Consider the following 22471-nt stretch of genomic DNA (forward strand, 5'->3'; position numbering starts at 1 on the left):
GCATGCAACTTGCTGCAGCAATGCAAATCAGGCCTGAATATTCAAGTCTCATGGCAGCAACAACAGATGGGCAATAATTGTGCTGACCACTGGTTCTGCGTTAAAAGTAAAAATTTGTCCAATCCCTTATACATAAAGTATTTGCATGGTATAATATACAAGATTCAATCAAACTGTGATAATTGAGGATTTTTTTTTTAAATCAAAATTTACAGTCAATGAGAGTCTTTAATACAAACATGTTGGGCTTGATCTATTCCTGTAGTGATGGAAATTTGGATCATAATCAGGATTTTTAAATATTTCTTTTAATGCCAGACTATTTCATGCATTTTCCTTTTAAAGGGTTTATAACAGTTTGCTGAGAAGCAATCTTCTTCTTTGGCCTCCTTATCTCGAGAGACAATGGGTAAGCGCCTGGAGGTGGTCAGTGGTGTGTGGAGCAGCGCCTGGAGTGGCTATAAAGGCCAATTCGAGAGTGACAGGCTCTTCCACAGGTGCTGCAGAAAAATTTGTTTGTCGGGGCTGTTACACAGTTGGCTCTCCCCTTGCGCATCTGTCTTTTTTCCTGCCAACTGCTAAGTCTCTTCGACTCGCCACACTTTAGCCCTGCCTTTATGGCTGCCCGCCAGCTCTGGCGCACGCTGGCAACTGACTCCCACGACTTGTGATCAATGTCACAGGACTTCATGTCGCGTTTGCAGACGTCTTTAAAGTGGCGACATGGACGGCCAGTGGGTCTGATACCAGTGGCGAGCTCGCTGTACAATGTGTCTTTGGGGATCCTGCCATCTTCCATGCGGCTCACATGGCCAAGCCATCTCAAGCGCCGTTGACTCAGTAGTGTGTATAAGCTGGGGATGTTGGTCGCCTCGAGGACTTCTGTGTTGGAGATACGGTCCTGCCACCTGATGCCAAGTATTCTCCAGAGGCAGCGAAGATGGAATGAATTGAGACGTCGCTCTTGGCTGACATACATTATCCAGGCCTCGCTGCCATAGAGCAAGGTACTGAGGACACAGGCTTGATACACTCGGACTTTTGTGTTCCGTGTCAGTGCGCCATTTTCCCACACTCTCTTGGCCAGTCTGGACATAGCAGTGGAAGCCTTTCCCATGCGCTTCTTGATTTCTGCATCTAGAGACAGGTTACTGGTGATAGTTGAGCCCAGGTAGGTGAACTCTTGAACCACTTCCAGAGCGTGGTCGCCAATATTGATAAATGGGGCATTTCTGACGTCCTGCCCCATGATGTTCGTTTTCTTGAGGCTGATGGTTAGGCCAAATTCATTGCAGGCAGCCGTAAACCTGTCGATGAGACTCTGCAGGCACTCTTCAGTGTGAGATGTTAAAGCAGCATCGTCAGCAAAGAGGAGTTCCCTGATGAGGACTTTCCGTACTTTGGACTTTGCTCTTAGACGGGCAAGGTTGAACAACCTGCCCCCTGATCTTGTGTGGAGGAAAATTCCTTCTTCAGAGGACTTGAACGCATGTGAAAGCAGCAGGGAGAAGAAAATCCCAAAAAGTGTGGGTGCGCGAACACAGCCCTGTTTCACGCCACTCAGGATAGGAAAGGGCTCTGATGAGGAGCCACCATGTTGAATTGTGCCTTTCATATTGTCATGGAATGAGGTGATGATACTTAGTAGCTTTGGTGGACATCCAATCTTTTCTAGTAGTCTGAAGAGACCACATCTGCTGACGAGGTCAAAGGCTTTGGTGAGATCAATGAAAGCAATGTAGAGGGGCATCTGTTGTTCGCGGCATTTCTCCTGTATCTGACGAAGGGAGAACAGCATGTCAACGGTCGATCTCTCGGCACGAAAGCCACACTGTGCCTCAGGGTAGATGCACTCGGCCAGCTTCTGCAGCCTGTTTAGAGCGACTCGAGCAAAGACTTTCCCCACTATGCTGAGCAGGGAGATTCCACGGTAGTTTTTTTTTCTAGAGATACAGCACTGAAACAGGCCCTTCGGCCCACCGAGTCTGTGCCTACCATCAACCACCCATTTATACTAATCCTACACTAATCCCATATTCCTACCACATCCCCACCTGTTCCTATATTTCCCTACCACCTACCTATACTAGGGGCAATTTATAATGGCCAATTTACCTACCAACCTGCAAGTCTTTTGGCTTGTGGGAGGAAACCGGAGCACCCGGAGGAAACCCACGCAGACACAGGGAGAACTTGCAAACTCCACACAGGCAGCACCCAGAATTGAACCCGGGTCGCTGGAGCTGTGAGGCTGCGGTGCTAACCACTGCGCCACTGTGCCGCCACTGTGCTGCCCGTTGCAGTTACCGCGGTCACCTTTGTTTTTATAGAGAGTGATGATATGGGCATCGCGCATGTTCTGTGGTACTGCTCCCTCGTCCCAGCGCAGGAAAAGCAGTTCATGTAGTGCTGAGAGTATAGCAGGCTTGGCACTCTTGATTATTTCAGGGGTAATACTGTCCTTCCCAGGGGCTTTTCCGCTGGCTAGAGAATCAATGGCATCACTGAGTTCCGATTTTGTTGGCTGTATGTCCAGCTCATCCATGACTGGTAGAGGCTGGGCTGCATTGAGGGCAGTCTCACTGACAACATTCTCCCTGGAGTACAGTTCTAGGTAGTGCTCAACCCAGCGGTCCATTTGTTTGCGTTGGTCAGTGATTATGTCCCCTGACTTAGATTTGAGGGGGGCGATCTTCTCGATGGTTAACCCAAGAGCTCTCTTAATGCCATCATACATTCCTCTGATGTTTCCGGTGTCTGAGGCCAGCTGAATATGACTGCATAGGTGTTGCCAGTAGTCATTTGCGCAGCGCCTGGCTGTTCTTTGTGCAGTGCTTCTGGCTGCTTTAAGTGCTACGGATGTTAACTCGCTGGGGGCTTTCTTGTAGTTCAACAGTGCAATGCGCTTAGCGGCTATGACAGGTTCCAGCTCTTCATTATGAGATTAAAACCAGTCTGCATTTCTCTTCGCACTTTTGCCATAGGTGGTCAAAGCTGACTCATAGATGGCGTCTCTGATGTGGGCCCACTTGGTCTCAGCATCCCCTGTGGGAGTGTTTTGAAGGGCTGTTACAAGCGAATTTAGAAATTTTTGTAACAGCTGTGGGTGAGAAATTCTGCTCATGTTGATGCGCGGGTGGCCCTTCTACTTGGAATGAAGCAACTTGTTTGGTCTGAGTCTAACCTTGCTGCACACCAGGGAGTGGTCGGTGTCGCAGTCCGCACTGTGGAAGCTGCGTGTGATTTGAACACTGTTTAAGGCGGCTCGCCTTGTGACAATGAGGTCTAGCTGGTGCCAGCGACGCGATCTAGGGTGCCTCCATGAAACCTGGTGACAGGGTTTAGTGTGAAAGAACGAGTTGGTGATGCAGAGGTTATGATAGGTACACAACTCAAGCAGTCTCTGCCCGTTCTCCCGTTCTAGCAGTCTCTGCCCGAGAAGCAATATGCTAATAAAATTAATAGGGGACAATGATAGGAGATTTAAGAACATAAGAGGTTATGTATTGGTTGAAAAAGTAAAAGATTCGGAGCTCTACATTACAATTGGCGAGAGTAAACTGGAATAGAGAATTAATTTATTTATTTAAACTTATTTGCAAGTGTGAATCAGGCATTTATGTCTGAAGTTGCAGCTCCTGCCAGCTGTGAGAATGAGTACCCAAATCCAGTGTAACAAAGGTCTCTTAAAGGGATCAATCAAATTATTCCATCTGCAGCACTAATAAAGTCCCTTTAAGTACTAGTGGTGTAGTGTGCCGTTTGGGACAGAGACTGGGCCAAATACTATCAATGAGAATTCTGTCATTGGTCAGTCATGAAACCAGTTGTGACTACATGTAGAGATGCAGGGGACTAGCATTTTACAATCAGCATTATCTTTAAGCACCGTGTGCAACAGAGAGTGACAGGATGATAACCCAGTTGGTCTTATCACATGAGCCAGTACAATAGCAACCCCAGCTTGTAACACAGAGCTGGCATTCATTGCAGAAGCTTCTTAGAGCTCATGAATTATAATTGGGTTTAAGACAACTAGCATTTTTTAAATGCAAAAGCAGAATGCTGAAAATGCAGTGCACAATGGTCATCATCTGAGAGCGAAAGATCAGTTAAGATTTCAGTTGGACCCTTCATGAGAAATGGTTCTAATGGAAGGTTATATCTGAAGCATTAGCCATTTCATTTCTTTCAGATGCTGATTCACCCACCAGACATTTCTGCATTATTTTTCATTTCACTTTTCTGGCATTTGCATACTCCCATTTTTTAATCTGTGTTTTGAATGCACTTGTAAGGCATTGTGCACAGTGAGCAACTGAAGAAGTGATGGCATTGAGCCAGTTTCATTGATAAATGGAAAATCGGTGTTATAATATTGGAATAAAAACAAGAAATGCTGGAAATACTCAGCAGGTCTGGCAGCATCTGTGGAGAGAGAAGCAGAGTTAACGTTTCAGGTCAGTGACCCTTCTTCAGAACTGACAGATATTAGAAATGTGAAAGGTTTTAAGCAAGTAAAGTGGGGGTGGGGCAAGAGATAACAAAGAAGGTGTAAATAGGACAAGGTCACAGAGAATAACCGACCAGAAGGTCACGGAGCAAAGGCAAACAATAAGTTAATGGTGTGTTGAAAGACAAAGCATTAGTACAAATAGGATGTTAATGGATGGAAAACTGAACAGCCACAAGCACAAACATGAAAAAAAACAGTGGGTAGGCAAACTGAACAAACTAAGATAAAATAAAATAAACACAAAAATATAAAAAAAGAAAAAAAGAACTAAAAATAAAAGTAAAATGGGGGTCCCGTCATGCTCTTAAATTACTGAACTCAATGTTCAGTCCGGCAGGCTGTCATGTGTCTAATCGGTCAATGAGATGCTGTTCCTCGAGCTTGCGTTGATGTTCACTGGAACACTGCAGCAATCCCAGGATAGAGATGTGAGCATGAGAGCAGGGGGGAAGTGTTGAAATGGCAAGCAACCGGAAGCTCGGGGTCCTGCTTGCGGACTGAGCGGAGGCGTTCTGCAAAGCAGTCACCCAGTCTGCGTTTGGTCTCCCCAATGTAGAGGAGCGAATACAGTATACTACATTGAAAGAAGTACAAGTAAATCGCTGCTTCACTTGAAAGGCGTGTTTGGGGCCTTGGGTAGTGAGGAGAGGAGGTAAATGGACAGGTATTACACCTCCTGCGATTGCAGGGGAAGGTGCTGTGGGAAGGGGACGAGGTGGTGGGGGTAATGGCGGAGTGGACCAGGGTGTCACGGAGGGAACGATCCCTTCGGAATGCTGACAGGGGAAGGGTGGGGAAGATGCATTTGATAGTGGCATCACGCTGGAGGTGGTGGAAATGGCGGCGGATGATCCTTTGGATATAGAGGCTGAGCGGACAGAAAGTGAGGACAAGGGGAACCCTGTCGCAGTTCTGGGAGGGAGGGGAAGGGGTGAGGATAGAGGTACAGGAAATGGGCTGGACACATTTGAGGGCCCTGTCAACCACTATATAATATTGGATTCTGATGGGCTAGAAATTATAGTTCAGGCCTTTAGGTAGAACATACAAAACAAGTGCAATACTGCTTTCTGATCTCTGCTATTTGATATTGAGGACGCGTCATGCATCATGATGGTTCTCTAGAAAAAACCAATAGAAGCTGTAACTCTTGTTTACCTTATTCTCTCCTTTAGTTATCCGGATGAGCCCATCAAACTGTGCTCCAAGCATATTAGGTGCTTCAATGTGGCTGATCCCTTGTGGCTCAAATATATAGACATCAACCTAAGGGAAAAATAGATTTTTTAAAAAGAGATTGATTGATTAATTAATGATATCAAATCTTTTATTTTTCCTCTCCAGAAGGTGATGACTTTTGCTGGGCACAAACACAATCAGGTTATTAAACTATGGACAGCAACACAATCAAGTTCTGACTTGATGTCCACATATATGTATTTCTAGCATGATGTAAGGATCGGGAGCAGGAAACCTAATTATTTTTTTCTTCCTAGTCCAGCGATGTTGAGTCCAGTTACAATGTTCCCATTGGTGTCTGAGCTGAGACTGGCTAATGCAGCACAGATCAGAGACAAAATCTGGGACCCTCCTGCTCAGAATGTCTCAGTGCCACACCATGTGCTACACTTAGCCACTGAAATGTCGTGAGTCACAATATCGATTTATTTTAGTGAATCTCCTGTGGCATTGCTTGCGGGTAGTCCGGAATTTGGACAAAGGTTGAAATGCTTAGCTGCTAACCTGCCCTGCACCCAACAGACAACTGCAATAAATGGAGAGATCCACGTATTTGCAGTCACATAGAAACTGCTGAGTCAATGACAGGCAGCACCGTCTGAATAGATCCTCAGGTTCGGTAACTTTGGGGAGGTCCAGGATCGGACAGCATGGGGTTCTTTTCCTCTCATTGTCTTGGGGGTGGAGGGGTGGATGAAGGATTACTGCCCTGGCCTAACCTTCACTTGAACACACCTTCAAACCTTTCCCTGTCTCACAAGTCCTGTGTCTGCCAGTTTTCAGTGCTATTTTTAATTCATTTGTTGACTGCAGCTGCGAGCACAATTATCATATGCGGTATAAAAATGTGCATACCATGAAAACCAGCTTCAAATTCGCAATAGGCTTAGAGACATGTAATGAATTGGGGTGGGACAAACCAACTGGGAACAATTAAGGTTTGCTCTTTCCACACAAGTATACACAATCATGGAATTTGACCCCAAAATACTTACAGCACTTCCACAGAACTTTGTAAAGAAAATAACATTTAACCTGTACAATAGCTGTAAATCAGAGACTCTGATAATATATTGTACACTACATTGGATAGAAAAGTATATCTTCCAAGGCAAATTGCATTTATATAACACTTTTAACAGATGCAGAATCAGAGAATGGCTGGGATTTTAACCTACTCAAAATCCATCCACTCGCAGAGTTAAAATCGGGCCCATAGATGCTGAGCTAAAGAAGGAGGGATTAGGAAGGGTGAGCAAAAGCTTGGCTAAAGAAGTTCGGTTTTAAGAAGGGACTTTATAGGAGGAGAGAGAGGTGGGAACAATCTCCAGGTTGTAGAATTCAAATAGGCAGTGATCCTCTTGGAGATAATACCTGCCACCCAGTTAGAGTGAAACCCATAGACTGCGCAGTACTGACTATCAGACTAACAGGACTAACAGATGTACCTGGAGTTGCTTCACTAAGTTGCCTGGGTGGAGTACAACAGTCTGCTCATAAAGCCCCAGTCGACGTTGTAAGAGTTCTTGGCAGTACAGTTCGAAGCTGACTTTGCTCCCTCCAGGTACATTCACTTCAGCTTTAAAACTTTCCATCTCATGGGCAGATGTCCTAAACATGGAAAGCATCAATAAATTACTGTACAGGCTTTTTTTGACAGCTGATATCTTATTTGGCACCTAAAAATATACACCGGTAAGAAGAGAAACATTTTGTTGTTGGGGTTTGGAGACTGACACTTCAGTTCAGCACCTAACCAACAGAGGGATCCAGTACTTCAATAGAGTGCATAATACAGAAAAAGAAATCAGAGAAAACTTCACCTAATGATCCCAGCAGCTTTTCCTTGGGCTCTTGCTTGTGCGTAAAGATTTCTGGCTACGTTTTTTTCGTGCACTGATCCAACAAATGTTATATCATTCACAGTCCTGTATGTGAGATGGAAAGCACATCAATTAATTCTGCAGGTTTCTCTTGCACTTTATTATCTTAATAACTTCTCCCATTTTTCCTGTCTCATAGTTACCTTGAACCATGAAGCATCCCTGACCAAGAGTACAGACTGGAGCTATGCTGCCAGACCTGTGTTAGCAATGCTCTTCAGCTGCTGACTGTGAAGTTCATGACACATGCCTGCATTTCTTTCTCTCCATTTTCTTCCTTCTCCTGAAGGGTCAAACTTCTGGCTGGAGACCAGGTCCACAGATATCAGATGCCATCCAACACTTTGCCTAAGTGACTCATGTGCAAGTATTCACAGTGAGTGTGGGCAAGTTATTTAAGCTTGGAGGGCATCACAATCAACTGGAATCCTGTCTCAATCCAGTCCAAGAGTAAGAACCCTGCCTATTTATTCCCCTCACTATCCCAGGGCTTTAATAATGGTGCTCCTATGGATCAAACCTGGGATTTTCTGGTCTGCATGGCTTAGAAAGACTGGCTGACTTGTATTTCTATAGCACCTTTCATGACTGTCCAAAGCACTTTACAGCGAGTGAAATACTTTTTTGAAGTGTAGTCACTGTTGTAACATAGGAAACACAGCAAGCTCCAAAACCAGATAATCTGTTTTTTGATTGAGGGATAAATATTGGCCAGGACAGCATGGATAACTTCCCTAGTGCAAGCAGCTTAGACCAAATTGGTTTATAAGTGTGTAGTTTGCCCTTGCTCTGCAGTTGTTTTATTTGGATATTAAGATCCAATTAACACAGAAACGTAAATGCAAGCATTGGTTTCAGCTGCAGTGCATTGGCAGCTTTACCTGTAGCTGTAGAATGACTATTAATAACAACAGCTTTGTATACCTGGAGTTTTGTGGAAATACGCAAGGAGTGATTTTTCTGGACTCATTTAGAGAGGCAGCCAAAAGAGCTGTTGGCTTTGGACAAGCGATTGTCAATGTCTTTACTGATGGAGGCATTGTTTAAAATAACGCTGCCCAGATACGTGAATTGATCAACAGTGTTGAGGCTTTCGTCATCGATATTGATCTGAGGTGAGTTGTCATTTTCATGGTGTGGGGTTTGGAACAGCATTTCTGTTTTCTTCAGACTGATGGTCAGGCCGAATGTCTTTGCTGCTTCTGAGAAACAGTTCACGATGAGCTTTAGTGCTTCCTGTGTATTGGCCACAAGGGCACAATCATCAGCAAAAAGAAGTTTTAAGATGTGGGACTTCTGTGATCTTTGTAAGCGCCAAGAGTCGTTGTAGATTGAAAAGACTGCCATCTGTTTGGAAGTGGATCTAAATACCCTCTGGCAAATCTCTCTCAGCCCCCTGAAGCATCATCCTGAAGAAGATGGAAAAAAGGGTCGAAACAAGATCACACCCCTGTTTTACACCATTGCAGACAGGGAAGCTGTCAGAAAGTGCTCCATTCAGTTTCACCTGACCTTACTATCCTACATGCAGCTTTCCGAGTATCTCCAGGAACTTAGGTGGGCAACGCAGTCTATACAGTAGTTCCTACAGTCCATCCTGGCAGATGGTGTCAAGGGCCTTTGTGAGGTCCATGAAGGAAACATATTGGCCCATGTTCTGTTCCCTGCATTTTTCTTGGATCTGTCTCAGTACAAAGATCATATCCGTGGTTCCTCTGCTTGTCCTAAATCCATACTGACTCTCAGGGAGAGTTTCCTCGGCAATCGTTTGTACAAATCTGTTTAGAAGTACTCTTGATAAGATTTAGCCTGCAATGAAGAGCAAGTTAATCCCTCTGTAATTTGAGCAGTCTGACTTTTCCCCTTGTTTTTGGAGAGGGCGACAATCATTGCATTGCAAAGGTCCTATAGCACTGTCACTTTCTCTCAGCAAGCCATAAACAGCTCTGTGAGCTTGTCGAGAAGTGCGTCTCCTCCTTGCTTGTAGACCTCTGCTGGAATTCCCAGTCGATTCACGGGGCCTTGCGGGATTTCAATAGTGCTATAGCGTTCGCCATCTCTTCACAGATCGGGTGTTTCCCTTCGTGGTATTCTCACAATCACAGCTTCCTGCATCGTCCTTTCATCCCCGAAGAGGCTCTAAAGTGCTCTGACCATCGGGTCACGATTGGTCTCTTTGTTAGTGAGCAAGGTTGTGCCATCAGAAGATCACAGTGGTGCCTGTGTCAGGTGGGACAGTCCGTAAATGGTCCTCAATGACTCATAAAAAAGTCTCACGTTGCTGCTGTCTGCGGAACTCTGGGTCTTCTCTGTCAGTACTTGCCACCTTGTATAGCAGGAGCTTATCTTTTGGAACAAATCTTGGATTCCAGAGTCATTTTCGTCGAACCCGGTTCTTTCTCGCTGAGTAACCAACCACTTCTGACCACATTGTGTACTAATCCACATTAACTATCGATCCCTATATTTCATTATCAGAGCATAAATTTCAGCTGAGGTAGTAGCAGGGGCAATACATTTGGCTGCAACACTCCTTGGGTAGGTAGAAGAAACTCCTATACTCCTATAATCGATTACTATTGTCCCTCCTGGAAAATTAGGATAAACTGTTCCTGAACTGTTTGTGCAATTGTATCTCTAATCTGAAAGCATATATTACAAAATTTATAGACACGCACGCCGATACGCATACTTCTGTTTACATGGCTGTTTCTTGTTCTGCAACTCCCGTCCAAACTGTTAACCTATTTTCTCTTACAGGTGCTGACTGACTAGTATTGGTTGATGAACAGATTAAAATAAGAAAAGCTGGCGATGATGCAAATCTGGAAAAAAAAATGGTCAATCAGCATCTGAAAGAGAAAAATTGAGTTCTGGTGAAGGGTCGCAATGTTAGATTCCGAGGACTCGCTGTGCATTTTGTGTACTTCCCAGTTTATGAAAGTATCCACCAGGAGCTATTAAAACGAACAGTTTCTCTTGCTTCGAGTACTCACATTGTGAAATTTGTGATGTAGGCTCTCTTGGGAATCTGTACGTTGAATACCACGTTCTGTGCACTCGATTCCTTGTTCACTACCTTAGTGCTGAAGACTGTTTCAGCAAAGCGTGAGGTGATAATGGATTTAACTTTATAGCTGTGTATGGTGATTTGCTCATCAGTGAGTTCCTGTTTGACAAAACAAGGGGTTTTAACAAACACATTTGTTATTCTGTAACTCAGGACATTATCTGAAAATTCTTAAACTAAAATAAATACTTTGTCTCCGGAGACTCATTGCCAGGGTCAGGAATAGCATGGAGAAGATGTAGTGCAATGCTTTTACCTTTCTGGCTAGTTCTGAGCATTTTGCATCCTCAACTGCTCTTGAGAGATTTTATCTTTTCCCAGCCCAGCTATCCATATACACTTTCTGAATGAGATGAACATCGAGTGCCAAAATATAGGTGTTTAGTATTGTGCTCCTTTACCTAGTGTGTTAACGTTGTCCAAACTCATTCAGCATAGACTTGTTGCTGTTGGCAAAAGCAAGAATATTTCAATCAGCAGTTTTGCCTAGACTTGCACCTTGGTCCCAGTGGTCAAATGTTAGGACCTGGATTTTAAAGGCCAGGGGATTTCTGTGCGGGAAATTGCACTAGCGAGTTAATTTCCTACCAGCAACAGAATGAGACGCAGCTTATTTCCACAGCACTGCTTCCCTAAAATTCCATGCCCAACATCCTAATGTTCCACGTGGGAAGTCGTCGGGAAGCAGTAGAAAATTGCATGAGCTGGATGTTGTGGTTGATGGGCAAGTGGAGGTGGATTCGGCTGTCGGGCCATTCCCCGGGGTCCTGTGGTTGGGGGTGTGGGGATAAGACCACGACAGGTGAAGTCTCCGTTTTCTGTAAGGGTCCTGGCAGATCACTCCTGCTCCTTCTGGTCCCACAAGAAATGTTTTTTTAAAACCAACTACCTTTTTCCTCTTCTAGCCTAATTGCCCTTTGCTGGGTTAGCCTGGTGGGGAAACTCACTCAGGCCACCCAGTAAAAACTGCAATCAGTTCCCAGTGATGTCATTGGGACCAGTTGGCGTTGATTCGGCTCAGCTGAGCAGGTTAAAATACAAACCTGTCAATTCCCATCTGCTTTAGGGTGGGTAAGTAAATTGGGTGATTTTAACTGCCCACATGCTCAGCTACTGCCAGATCCATCCATCCATTCCACTATCCATTTACTCACCATTCATCCATCCATTCATCAAAACTATCTTCTGATCTCTGAAAGAGGTATATGACATAAACAAATTGGCTGAAGATAATTAGACTTATGTGATGGGGGAGAAAACTATCTTAAGGAGCTATTTCAATTTATTCATCAACCTAACTAATCTTTCAACAAAGGATCACAGTCAGTGATAGATGAAAGACTAGCAAACTTATGAAACGTGTACGTATAAATTATTTACAAAAGTAAAGTGTCAGTAAAAAGAAAGATGTCAATAACCGACTAGTCATGTAAACATCACGGTCAGTAGAGAGATAATGGTTAAGCTGGTCAGCAATTTCAAACACTATAGCATAACAAGAAAGAGTGATCCCACCTCATCATCCTCTTCGTTGCTGTCATCACTTCTCTGTCAAATACAAAAATAAAGCAACAGTAAAACAATATTTTCTTCATGTTTAGAAAATTTAACTCACTCATGCCGCTGTAAAATGTTATTATTTGAATAAAGACAAGTATTAACTAATCAAAAAGGTACTTTATTAATTTGTGAACATTATTTGTTCTTCATCAATGGTCAATGTCAGGGAGATTTTATAATGTTTGCAGTAATGTTGCTGATTCGATTCTATGGATTAAAATGTCATGATGCTTGAGCAAAGGGCTCTTGATTCAAAGACCAAAGTTGATATTTGCATTCAGGCTTAAATAATGGGTGGGGCTTATCAGTGTTGGCCAGGCTAAATTAGCAGAGGGTTCCTTTTCTGAAACACTTATTACGACCAGGCGAGAAAGGGGTCTAGGGTTCCCTTTCAGCCTTCACCTGGTCTTAATGTAACAGGGTTTGATTTTAAACACACCGTGTTTTTAGCTCCCCCTTGGTGATTTTTTGTTCACCGTTTTCCAATTATAAGGCAAAGAAACCAGCACAAACAGGCTTTCTTAGGTTTAAAGAAGAAAAGTTGATATTTATTAAACGTAAACGTAAACTCTAATTTGGTTAATGCCAACAGATACACACTGTTCCCCATACTAGCATGTATAGGCGATACACACATGCAAATAGAGATAGAAAAGAGCAGAAGAAAAATAAAGTGGAAAGGTTTGAGGCAATATCTGAAGAGTTTTTGTTATGGTTCTTCAAGCTCACTGTAGAGTCCTTGATTGTAGGTAGATCTTGCTTTTCATTGGGGCCCAATATTCTTCTTAAACCTCGTTCACTGTAGGAGACTTCTCTCTCTCTTGGGGTTCATGTGTCTTCAGTGGATTCAGAGATGTGAGAAAGAGATGGGAGCAAACAGGAGAGAGAGCTCTCAGTCCAGGAGCAAACAGCTTTATGCCCAAACTGTTCGTACAAGTTCAAAAAACTCAGGTTGCCCAGCAGGTTAGTCATGTGACTAGCTGGTTTGACCACGTTTGTTTGTGTATTTGGTCATCTGAGTAGTCAACCTGGAATGTGAGCTCCCCCACCTTCAAAGTCTGGTGATCAAAAGTCCATTGAGGGTTGAATGTTAGGGAATGCCTGCTTTGTTCTTCCAACTCCGTCTGTTAATATGCAAATGTCTTTTCCAGCATGGCTGATCTGTTCAACAAGACCTCCCCTCACTCCAGTAACAATTTAAAATCGATGTTCATGACAAAATTAATGTGCCTCATTCTTGGCAGGTGGGAACCTAGCATGGCACACTCAAGTGCATCTGTCAGCTTGTGTTTACCAGGACACAACTGTGGCAACATATAGAGATGTAACTGCTGGCTTGGTATATGTTGTTTCTCAGCCAGTCTGCTATGAAGAAAAGACAGCAGTCTCTGGTTCTGCAATATTGTTGGGCCAAAGCTTCCTGGAAAAATGGCAGCGAGATCACAAGGCACAGCGTTAATAATGTACATATTGGCCAGCCAATTCAGGGGAAGAAGCAATGTGTTGTGAGTTGCGAATCATCAGAACCTGTTGGTCAATTTGCACACCTCCGCCATTTGCTACACACAAGTGGTGTCTCGCTTTTAGCCTCCCAGTTATTTTTAAGAATTTGCTGGATTTGCACATTAGTTGCCCATTAAATCACTACAGAAATTTAGGGCTTGTAACTGGCAGTGTAAGTACCTTTAAATGATGTGATAATTGCCAATGCAATGCCAATCAATCCTCTGGCCCAGAAATGGAACAATTTAAGCTGTTGAGTCTCATTCCTCTATGTAGTAATTTCTTAGAGATTCCAAAAAATTTCACATTTTACATTAGCATTTTTTTTCATACTTGTCCTTTCCGTCTCTTTTTTTTCTTTCTCTTATTCCAATCTTTCTTTCCCTCTCTTTATTTCTCTTTCTATGTCTGATTTGATTCTAACTCATTCTCCTTCTCCAGCATTCCACTGTTCCTTTCTCAATCCTTAAATCTCATCAGTTAAGGAGAGTGTTGATTTGGTCATTCACTTAAGTCCCAGATGCCCGTTTGCTTGTGCTGTTATCAGCTTGCACTTCCAGGAAATTACAGCACAAATTATATTCAAGCTGAAGGGTGCAGGGAAAAGTCTAACATGGCGCACACCACGTGATGCCCCGCTACAGCAAGATTTGGTTCACTTTTTGTGGTGATGGTGACTTAAGACCAACAAAGCCTGTTTAGTTTACAGATTCATCTATCAAAAATTGTCCAACCTCAAATCACTCAGGCCCTTTAACAGACAACATAGGCGACTTTCATTCCATCTCTTTCAGTTCAGATTCAAACCCTTATCTCTGAGATACACACTGTTCAAAAGCAACATATTTTATTTGCATTTGACCCACTTTCCCCCTCCGTATCTCTCCATCAGCAAGGCCATAAACCCTCACATATGTTTGATAATTCACGTCAGTCAACCAACGGTTAGGCACATCACAAAGCCTGAAAGCCCAAAGTATTGGATATATACACAAAAGAAAAAAGCAAAATTGCACATCACTGAAATCACAAAACTTTGTTTTTCCCTTTTGATGAAGGCACATTCTCTTACTGACCTACATCAAACAGAATTAAACGTTGACAATTTGTATATATTACCTGCAAATCAAAACTGACATTTTCTCTGCAATAAGGATGAAACTTTCTTAACACTGTCCTACCCATCAATGCAAACTGAAGTGTGAGCCAGTTTTAAGATACTGTTTCTCCTTAATATTAGTCAATTCATATTCATGATACTCATTTCGGTCTCACTTAAAGGAGATTTAACAAAATAATGATGGTCATTTTTTGTTTTCATAAAGTTAAAGGCTGTTGGTGTTGGATAATGGAACACATTTCCCATTCGATAACCATTTCCCACACCAAGCACTCACTTCCAGGTTAGATACTGTTATGAGTGCATTCATTTTTTTTTGGTAAAATTTTGAAGGTTTGTGTTTTAAAACTGAAAAGGAGTCCATGGATGTTTTTCTTTTAACAAAGGCCACTGAGAGGTCTGGATTGTTAACAGTTACTTGAAGGCACCTGTTTTCAAATAATTACCCAGCAGGTGTTGTTTTTGATTTGGGGAAAGATGTTTACAAAGAAGTGATAGGTCAAGATTTATAGGGGTCAGGAGGCTTGATTCTTGTGGCATCAGTTTTGGTTTCACTTTGGACAGTGAGTTGGGATATGGACAAAGGTTTGAAAAGACAGTTGAAGAAAACTTGCCAAGGGAGCAAAACCTTGTTCCAGCTCTTTGAAAAAGCCTGCCAGTTTTCCATCTCTTGAGAAGCTGAGAAGCAAGTGTAAGAAACTGCCTGAAACCCCTGTTACTGCATTTCCCTGGAAAGCCTGCCCAAACTGATCTTCAATGTCGCCTATCAAGAACTGTTCTAGGAAGATTCCAGTGACAGCCTTCTATACGTATTTGGGACGCCAAACCAGAAAAAAGACTTCTGACATCTCTTTTCTCCTTCAGGAATTAGCAAGTATTTTTGGCCAATGTATTCTTTTACTTTTTTGTAACAGAGCACTAAAGAGTAAATCTCTTTATTTCTTCGGTTAACCAGTGTGTGTGTGTGTGTGTGTGTGTGTGTGTATTGGGCGGGTGGGGATGGTGGGTGGCTAAGGTAAAAAGGGAACTTTTATATTTCAATCTGTGTGTTAATGCTTTGCTTCATTACTGTTTCAGACTCGTTTTATAATAAACAGATAATTTTGTTGTTTATTACAGAAACCTGGATGGTGTGTTTCATTTTGGAATAAAAGTAGAGTCTTCGATTGACTGTATTGGTAACTGGGAAAAAACTTAAATATATGTTGTGACCTGTGAAGAAGTGGAACTAGAATAAACAGTGCACTCCTCCCACCTCCGTCGTAACAATACAGAAAAGAACAAATGCGGAGCACACCTGTACTCTGCCCTAACAAAGCGCCTGATTGCATAACTCAGTTTTGTACCCATGCCATACCAATGAGAACCTTGTTTCATTTCCATTATTGCACATTAACATTGACAAGCTGATTAATTTTAGAGCCAATTTGTACAAAATTATGGTGATATTTTATGACTGCACATAAACCCACTAGGAACTGGGTCCAGACTACATAAAGTCCTTACGCACAACACTCAAATACTAGGAACGCAACAGTGAATGATCGATTTGCACAGAAGATCCTAGAGCTGAAAGAACACTGTATAAAATCCACTGCTGTCTCTTAATAAAAATTGTAAAACAGTGTTCTAATAGAAAGGGCTGAATTTTATTAGCACGCTGCAAATCATGGCAGGGCACTTTGAAGTCGGTGGCCGTCGCTGAGCCCCTGCGATATTTCACACGGGGGCTCACTTAAATGGAGGGGGCGGAGCGGCCGCCCCCGATGATGTAGAGGGGGTGGCCATTCCGTCTCCAGCAATGGCGCCACCGCGCAGTCACTGGCGCAATTGTTAAAGGGCTTCAAGCCCTGCAGTTTAATTTAAATTTTTAAAGGTCTCACTGGACGAAAATTGAACATAAAATGTTATTTAAACTTTGAATCCCCTTCCACATCCCCCACTGAGTTCACTATAAATAAAATGACCTTTGCTCACTGAAAACCACTTTTTAATATGCGGACCTTTCAGCATCCCCCCCACCTTCAGCACCTTTGACCCTCAATCCCTTCCCACCATTCCTACAACTAATTACAATAGTTCACCCCTCTCCCCCTCCACCGTCCTGAAATTTTCACTCCTCCACCCAATCCACCAGTGTCATGCCTGAACAGTGTTCTGAAGGTGTGGGACTTCCGGCCGGAGGCTGTAAGATCGGTGTGGGACAGCCGCTGGGACAAGGTAAGTTGATTTAATTTCCATTGATTTTAATATACAAATGAAGGCCCTGCCCCTCAGCGGGGGTGGGGGGGGGTGGTGGTGGGGGCACACCAAGGCCTTGCTGGTGCCGGTAAAATGTGACAGGCCCTTCTCGGCACGGGGTTCATGGTGGGCCTCTCCTGGAAGAACCTTCTGGGCCTCACCTCCCATGACCCTCGACACCGGAGGCCTCATAAAATTCAGCCCAAAGAGTGTGTTAAGGGTGCTTATGTTACAGGACCAGTAATCCAGAGGCCTGGAATAATGATCTGGAGACATGAGATCGAGTTCCACCATGGCAGCTGGGGAACTTAAATTCAGGTAATTAAATAAATGTGGAATAAATTCTAGCAGCAGTAATGACACTGATGAAACTACCCAGCACTCTCACTACTAATCAAAGAAGAGGAGGGGAGTTCAGTTTGGTATATTGGCCAATATTTATTCCTTAACCAACATCACTAGAAAACTCATTAACTCATTACTGTCTGTAGGAGCTTGCTGTGTGCAATTCACTGCGGTGTTTTCATACATTATAACAGTGACTACACTCTAGTAGTACTTCAATGGCTATAAAGTGCTTTGAGATGTCCTAAGGTTGTGAAAGTTGCTATATAAATGCAAGTTCTTCCTTCAAGAGTCAGCCCCTTGAAGCGAGCAGAAGGAAAAAGGGTAGGAAAATTGAAAAGATACATAAACACCCATTACACACACACTAATAATCTGTCCTGGAAAATAATGTAATATTACTTCCTATGTTCTTAGTGGACACGCGTGTGGAATTATTTCCCTACTCCCTGTGTGTAGCAACATCACAATTATATTATTTTTCAAAGTTTTTACAAAGTTTTGGATGTAACTGCACATGGTGACAAGAAACATTCTTCTCCCAGAGAGTTATTGAAAATTTTGAGTTGCATCAAACTTTTTTCAACACCCTCAGTGATTAATGCCAGCAGGTATTGATCCATCCAGACAATTTTCATGCCAATATATTACTGAAGTAATCTGCTGTCAGAAACAATGATTTAGCCGTACCTTATGGCGTCTATCATATCTGTTTATGTTTGCAGGGGGACCATCTGTAATCTCACCAGGTCCAGGAACGCCAATGTGCTGATACAGAAAGAAGTAAGTTTGTTATTGAGGTCAAATAACAACATAGGTCTTTTATTATTTAAGAACAGGTTTCATTAACACATTGTTAAATCAATGTCACAACTGTAATAATCGTTAGACTTCAGCATACAGCAAAGTCTATTTTTGTGATATCCTACTTACATGATAGGACTCAGATTTTTGCATATTTTAAGACCCTTTCCTGCCTGTGGTAAGAACCTCCCAAAATTCAGAAGTTAAACTGGCACCAGGCAGGAGTCCAGCACAAATGGGGAATTAAGTACTTTGCTTCTCTTTTAACCCTCGAGGAACCATTCTTGTTGGCGGATTAAAATTGGTGCTTGTAGAGCTGGTTGGTGGGATCCAGGTCTGATTTCTTCCCCAAGTTCCTCGGAGGTCTCGATGCAGAGAGGAGATGCTGTGACTTTCCTCATACAGGGGAAGGTAAGTCATGGAAAAACCATTACCATGCTGATGTTGCACAGCTCCCACCTCCAGTGCATCACCTTGTAATACCTTCATCACTATCCCTGAAGTCAACCCTGGCACTTCTCTGGTCTGTACTGCTCCAAAAGCAGTCTTTACCTTAGGAGCTGTCAGGACATCAGTTGATTTAAACATAATGTGATAGCATTAGGTAGGGAAGGAAAATCAGAGGGTGAATCAGTCATTGACAAAAGAGCAACAATTTGGTTTGGATCAGATTTTCCAGCCTAACGTCTGCTCTGGGAGTGGAAAAGAGGGGGGAAAAAAAATCAAATTACAAATAAAGGGTCCAATATCCAATTTAGTTGACATGGTAGAACTTTATACTAGATGCATAAATTATATTTGAGATTCTTTAGGCCAGATTTTTTGACCTCTGCATGAACTAGCCTTTCATTTTCATCCACTGAAGTGATTGGGTAGAAAATCACAGGCTGGCCTGAGTGGAAAATTGAAAATCCGGAATTGAATTGTTACATTCCTGATGAAAAGGCAGTTTCTAAGGTGATCTCTTTTACTGAGCTGAAATAGTGCCTCATCAAATTGTACCTGATTGCTTCCTCACGACATGTCTACGAATGACCCTAACTGGATGGAGAACTTTTCAATCCATATTATCACTATGTAGTATTATGGTGGCCCACATCACAAAGCCCCTTTTAAGGCTGTCAGATGTACCACAAGTGTCTGTTTTTTGACATTCATTCATCATAGGTTACATAAAAAAAAGGAGTATGCCATTCGGCCCCTTGAGCCTGCTCCACCATTTGTTAAGATCATGGCTGACCTTCTACCTCAACTCCACTTTCCTGCCCTATCCCCATAATCCTTGATTCCCTTAGTGTCCTAAAATACCTTCCTGCATGATCTGAAGATGGTGCGAGCTCGGTGTTGATCACAGATCAAAGCAATCTCAAGACCCACCTGTCTAACTCAGACGTTGGTGCTTTCAGACCTTAAGCTTCAGTGTAATGAAGATCTTCTACAGTTTGGGTTCGAAAGGGTAAAGCTTAGTCGCAATAAGAATAAACATTTTTAAATGTCAAATGTTGTTCCAATCGCTTGTCCTTCTTGGGGATAAAGTTAGAAATATTTCTAAAGCTAATAAAAGTGAACTTTTTACATTATCATAAAACATGGTGCCACCGGCAAGGGAATCCCCAGCAGCTCAGTTTAGGTTATGGACATACCCATGTAAATGGAGTCTCCAAATCCAAAGTGAACTCAGGAATGACTTCTACTGAGTTCCATTGACGAAGTCTGAGTATACTATAATAGAAAATACCTAGCGAACTCCTCCTTTGTAAAAGAAGCATCATCGTAGTTTAAGGAACTGAACTGGCCTACAAAAGCTCAGCAACAATTTCATCACAATATTGTCAACATGTGCAATGTGAATGGTGCATTTTGTAAAGTAAATGTTATCATCATTATTTATAAATGAGCCCAATAATATCCCAACAAAAGTAACCTCCCTTTTAATCCCTGCCCCCAATGCAGAGACTTTTGCACCAGGCAGGTTTAAAAATAATTGAGAAAATGCAATCAGAGGAGCCCATGTTAATCCCCAGACTCTCAAGTAATAAAAAAATGTAACCCATTCCAATAATATATATTTAATAATTTTAATATTTTGTTTTTGTGCTACAAACTACAAGGAACGGTAGGTAGCATTGTAGTTATGTTACTGGACTAGTAATCCAGAGGCCTGGACTAATGATCTGGTGACTGTGTTCAAATCCCACCATGACAACTGGGGAATTTAAATTCAGTAAATTAAATAAATCTGGAATGAAAGGCTAGTCTCAGTAATAGTGACCATGAAACTCCTAGATTGTTGTAAAAGTCCAACTAATATCCTTCAGGGAAGTTCTGATGCAAGAGCACAGACCTGAAACGTTAACTCAATTTCTCTCTCCACAGATGCTGCCAGACCTGCTGTGTATTTCCAGCACTTTCTGTTTTTGTTATTAAGGAAATATGTTGTCCTTACTCAGTCTGTGGTCTATATGTGATTTCAGACCCACAGCGATGTGGTTGACTCTGAAATGTCATAGCAAGTCATTCAATTGTATTCCAGAAAGTGGCTCACCACCACCTTCTCAAGGGAAATTTGGAATGCGCAATAAATGCTGGCCTTGCCAATGACGCCCACATTCTGTGAATGAATAAAAAAAAAACTAGCTACTGAAAAACAACACTAGTCAAAGTAATAAAGGATATGGGTATAATTTACCTGTAAGACGCTGCATACTCAATTAAAGTAAAATATAGTTCAAGAGAAAAGGTTGAATTCAATATGTGCATCATTGTTTTGTAAATTAGTTTGGTTTCCCAGATCACAGCAAGATTATGGAACCTTTAAGTCATATGTTTAGCTTGCAATGTTTGATAAGCAATGTTAATGATCAAATTCAAACTTTTTAAAATGAAAAACAACTGCCAAACAATGTGGAAACTTACACTTACATCAGAAAAGTCGCCTGCAACTATTTCAAGACTTCGTACTTCAGGCATGAGCAAGAGCCAGATGAAGAGGATGAGGTGTTTCATGCTGCCTGATGTTCCCACACTGATGCTACCAACACCAGATACAGGGCTGGCTTATAAATTCAGGCAAAACAACTGGAAAAGTTACATTTGAAGTTCCTTCCTTGAGTTCACTGAATACTTTGCCCTGAGCTATGGTCAATATTTGTACTGAGTATGTTACCAAACTTGCAAATAAGCTGTAGAGGTTGTGTAAACAGGATGATGTTCTCTGTACCTTTGGATGATAACCACTGAAAAACTGATTGATCTTTTTTTTTCCCCGTTTTTGCTTTGTAGGCTCGTTGTTATTGTGCTTGATTAGAAACTAAGATATTCAAAAAATTAAATAAAACTACCTCTATCAATGAGGGAATCCTACTGTACAAGTGCTATAAATAATGTTGCATGCCATGTAATCAATGAAGAATGTAGCCAGATAGAACACAAGCAACTCAACATTGCTCAAGAAATCTTCTATTGGTTCAAGGGCTATTTAGATCCCAGTTGAACTCCAGGTAAGCATGATCTCAATGACACTTTATATATATAAATATATGGTTCTATAATCTGGAAAATTACCTCTTCAGTGTAAATTTGTTCTCCCTGATGCACAGTTATGGAAGAAAAGTGTTACATAAAAACAGTTAATTTACTCTACACACTTCTACTGCTTTTCACTTTAAAAAGGTGCCATGGTTTCCAATCATTCTGCTGGCAGCTTACCAGATGGCAGGTCCTGTTACACTGAAAATTTACTAATTTCTATTAGCAATTTCTTTCTGGAATTGAATCAAGAGTAAATTGATTTGGGAGCAAATTGTCCTGAAACTGGATTCTTGCCAGAGTCCAGTTATCAACAGGCACTGGCAGCTGCTCAAAGCATGTCTCGGTCTAATTTCCTACATTTCCGAGGCATACCAAAAGCTTACTTTGACAGCACTGCCATTTCTGCCTCCGAGGAGGACAAGAGCGGCAATATTGTGGGAACACCATTACCTTCAAGTTCTCTTCCACGTCACAAGCATATCCTGATTTGGTCATTTATCATCATTCCTGCATTGACTGTGGGTCAAAATCCTGTACCTAATACCATTATGGGAGTGCCATCACCAGAAGGACTGTAGCAATTCAAGAAGACACATGATCACCTTTTCAAGGTAACTTCGAATACAACCTTGGCAGCATCACCCATGTCCCATTAACAA

General features: G+C 42.3%; 1 protein-coding gene across 2 annotated transcripts in view; it reads right to left on the reverse strand.

Moving 5' to 3' along the window:
- Positions 1 to 21380, reverse strand: part of itih2 (inter-alpha-trypsin inhibitor heavy chain 2) — a 56315-nt gene extending 34935 nt beyond the window's left edge. The window contains exons 1-7 of one of the 2 annotated variants that reach the window (XM_068059514.1): positions 21198 to 21380; positions 18168 to 18245; positions 12224 to 12256; positions 10635 to 10807; positions 7579 to 7683; positions 7204 to 7366; positions 5675 to 5782 (exon numbers count right to left, since the gene is read on the reverse strand). In XM_068059514.1, coding sequence (XP_067915615.1) covers positions 5675 to 5782; positions 7204 to 7366; positions 7579 to 7683; positions 10635 to 10807; positions 12224 to 12256; positions 18168 to 18245; positions 21198 to 21287 — 750 coding nt within the window. In that variant the 5' untranslated portion in view covers positions 21288 to 21380. The remainder of the gene's footprint in view (positions 1 to 5674; positions 5783 to 7203; positions 7367 to 7578; positions 7684 to 10634; positions 10808 to 12223; positions 12257 to 18167; positions 18246 to 21197) is intronic. The other variant, XM_068059515.1, reaches the window with a different exon arrangement.
- Positions 21381 to 22471: the final 1091 nt, after the last annotated feature.

The sequence above is a fragment of the Heterodontus francisci genome, chromosome 27, assembly GCF_036365525.1.
Source record: "Heterodontus francisci isolate sHetFra1 chromosome 27, sHetFra1.hap1, whole genome shotgun sequence".
In the NCBI taxonomy this organism is placed as follows: domain Eukaryota; kingdom Metazoa; phylum Chordata; class Chondrichthyes; order Heterodontiformes; family Heterodontidae; genus Heterodontus; species Heterodontus francisci.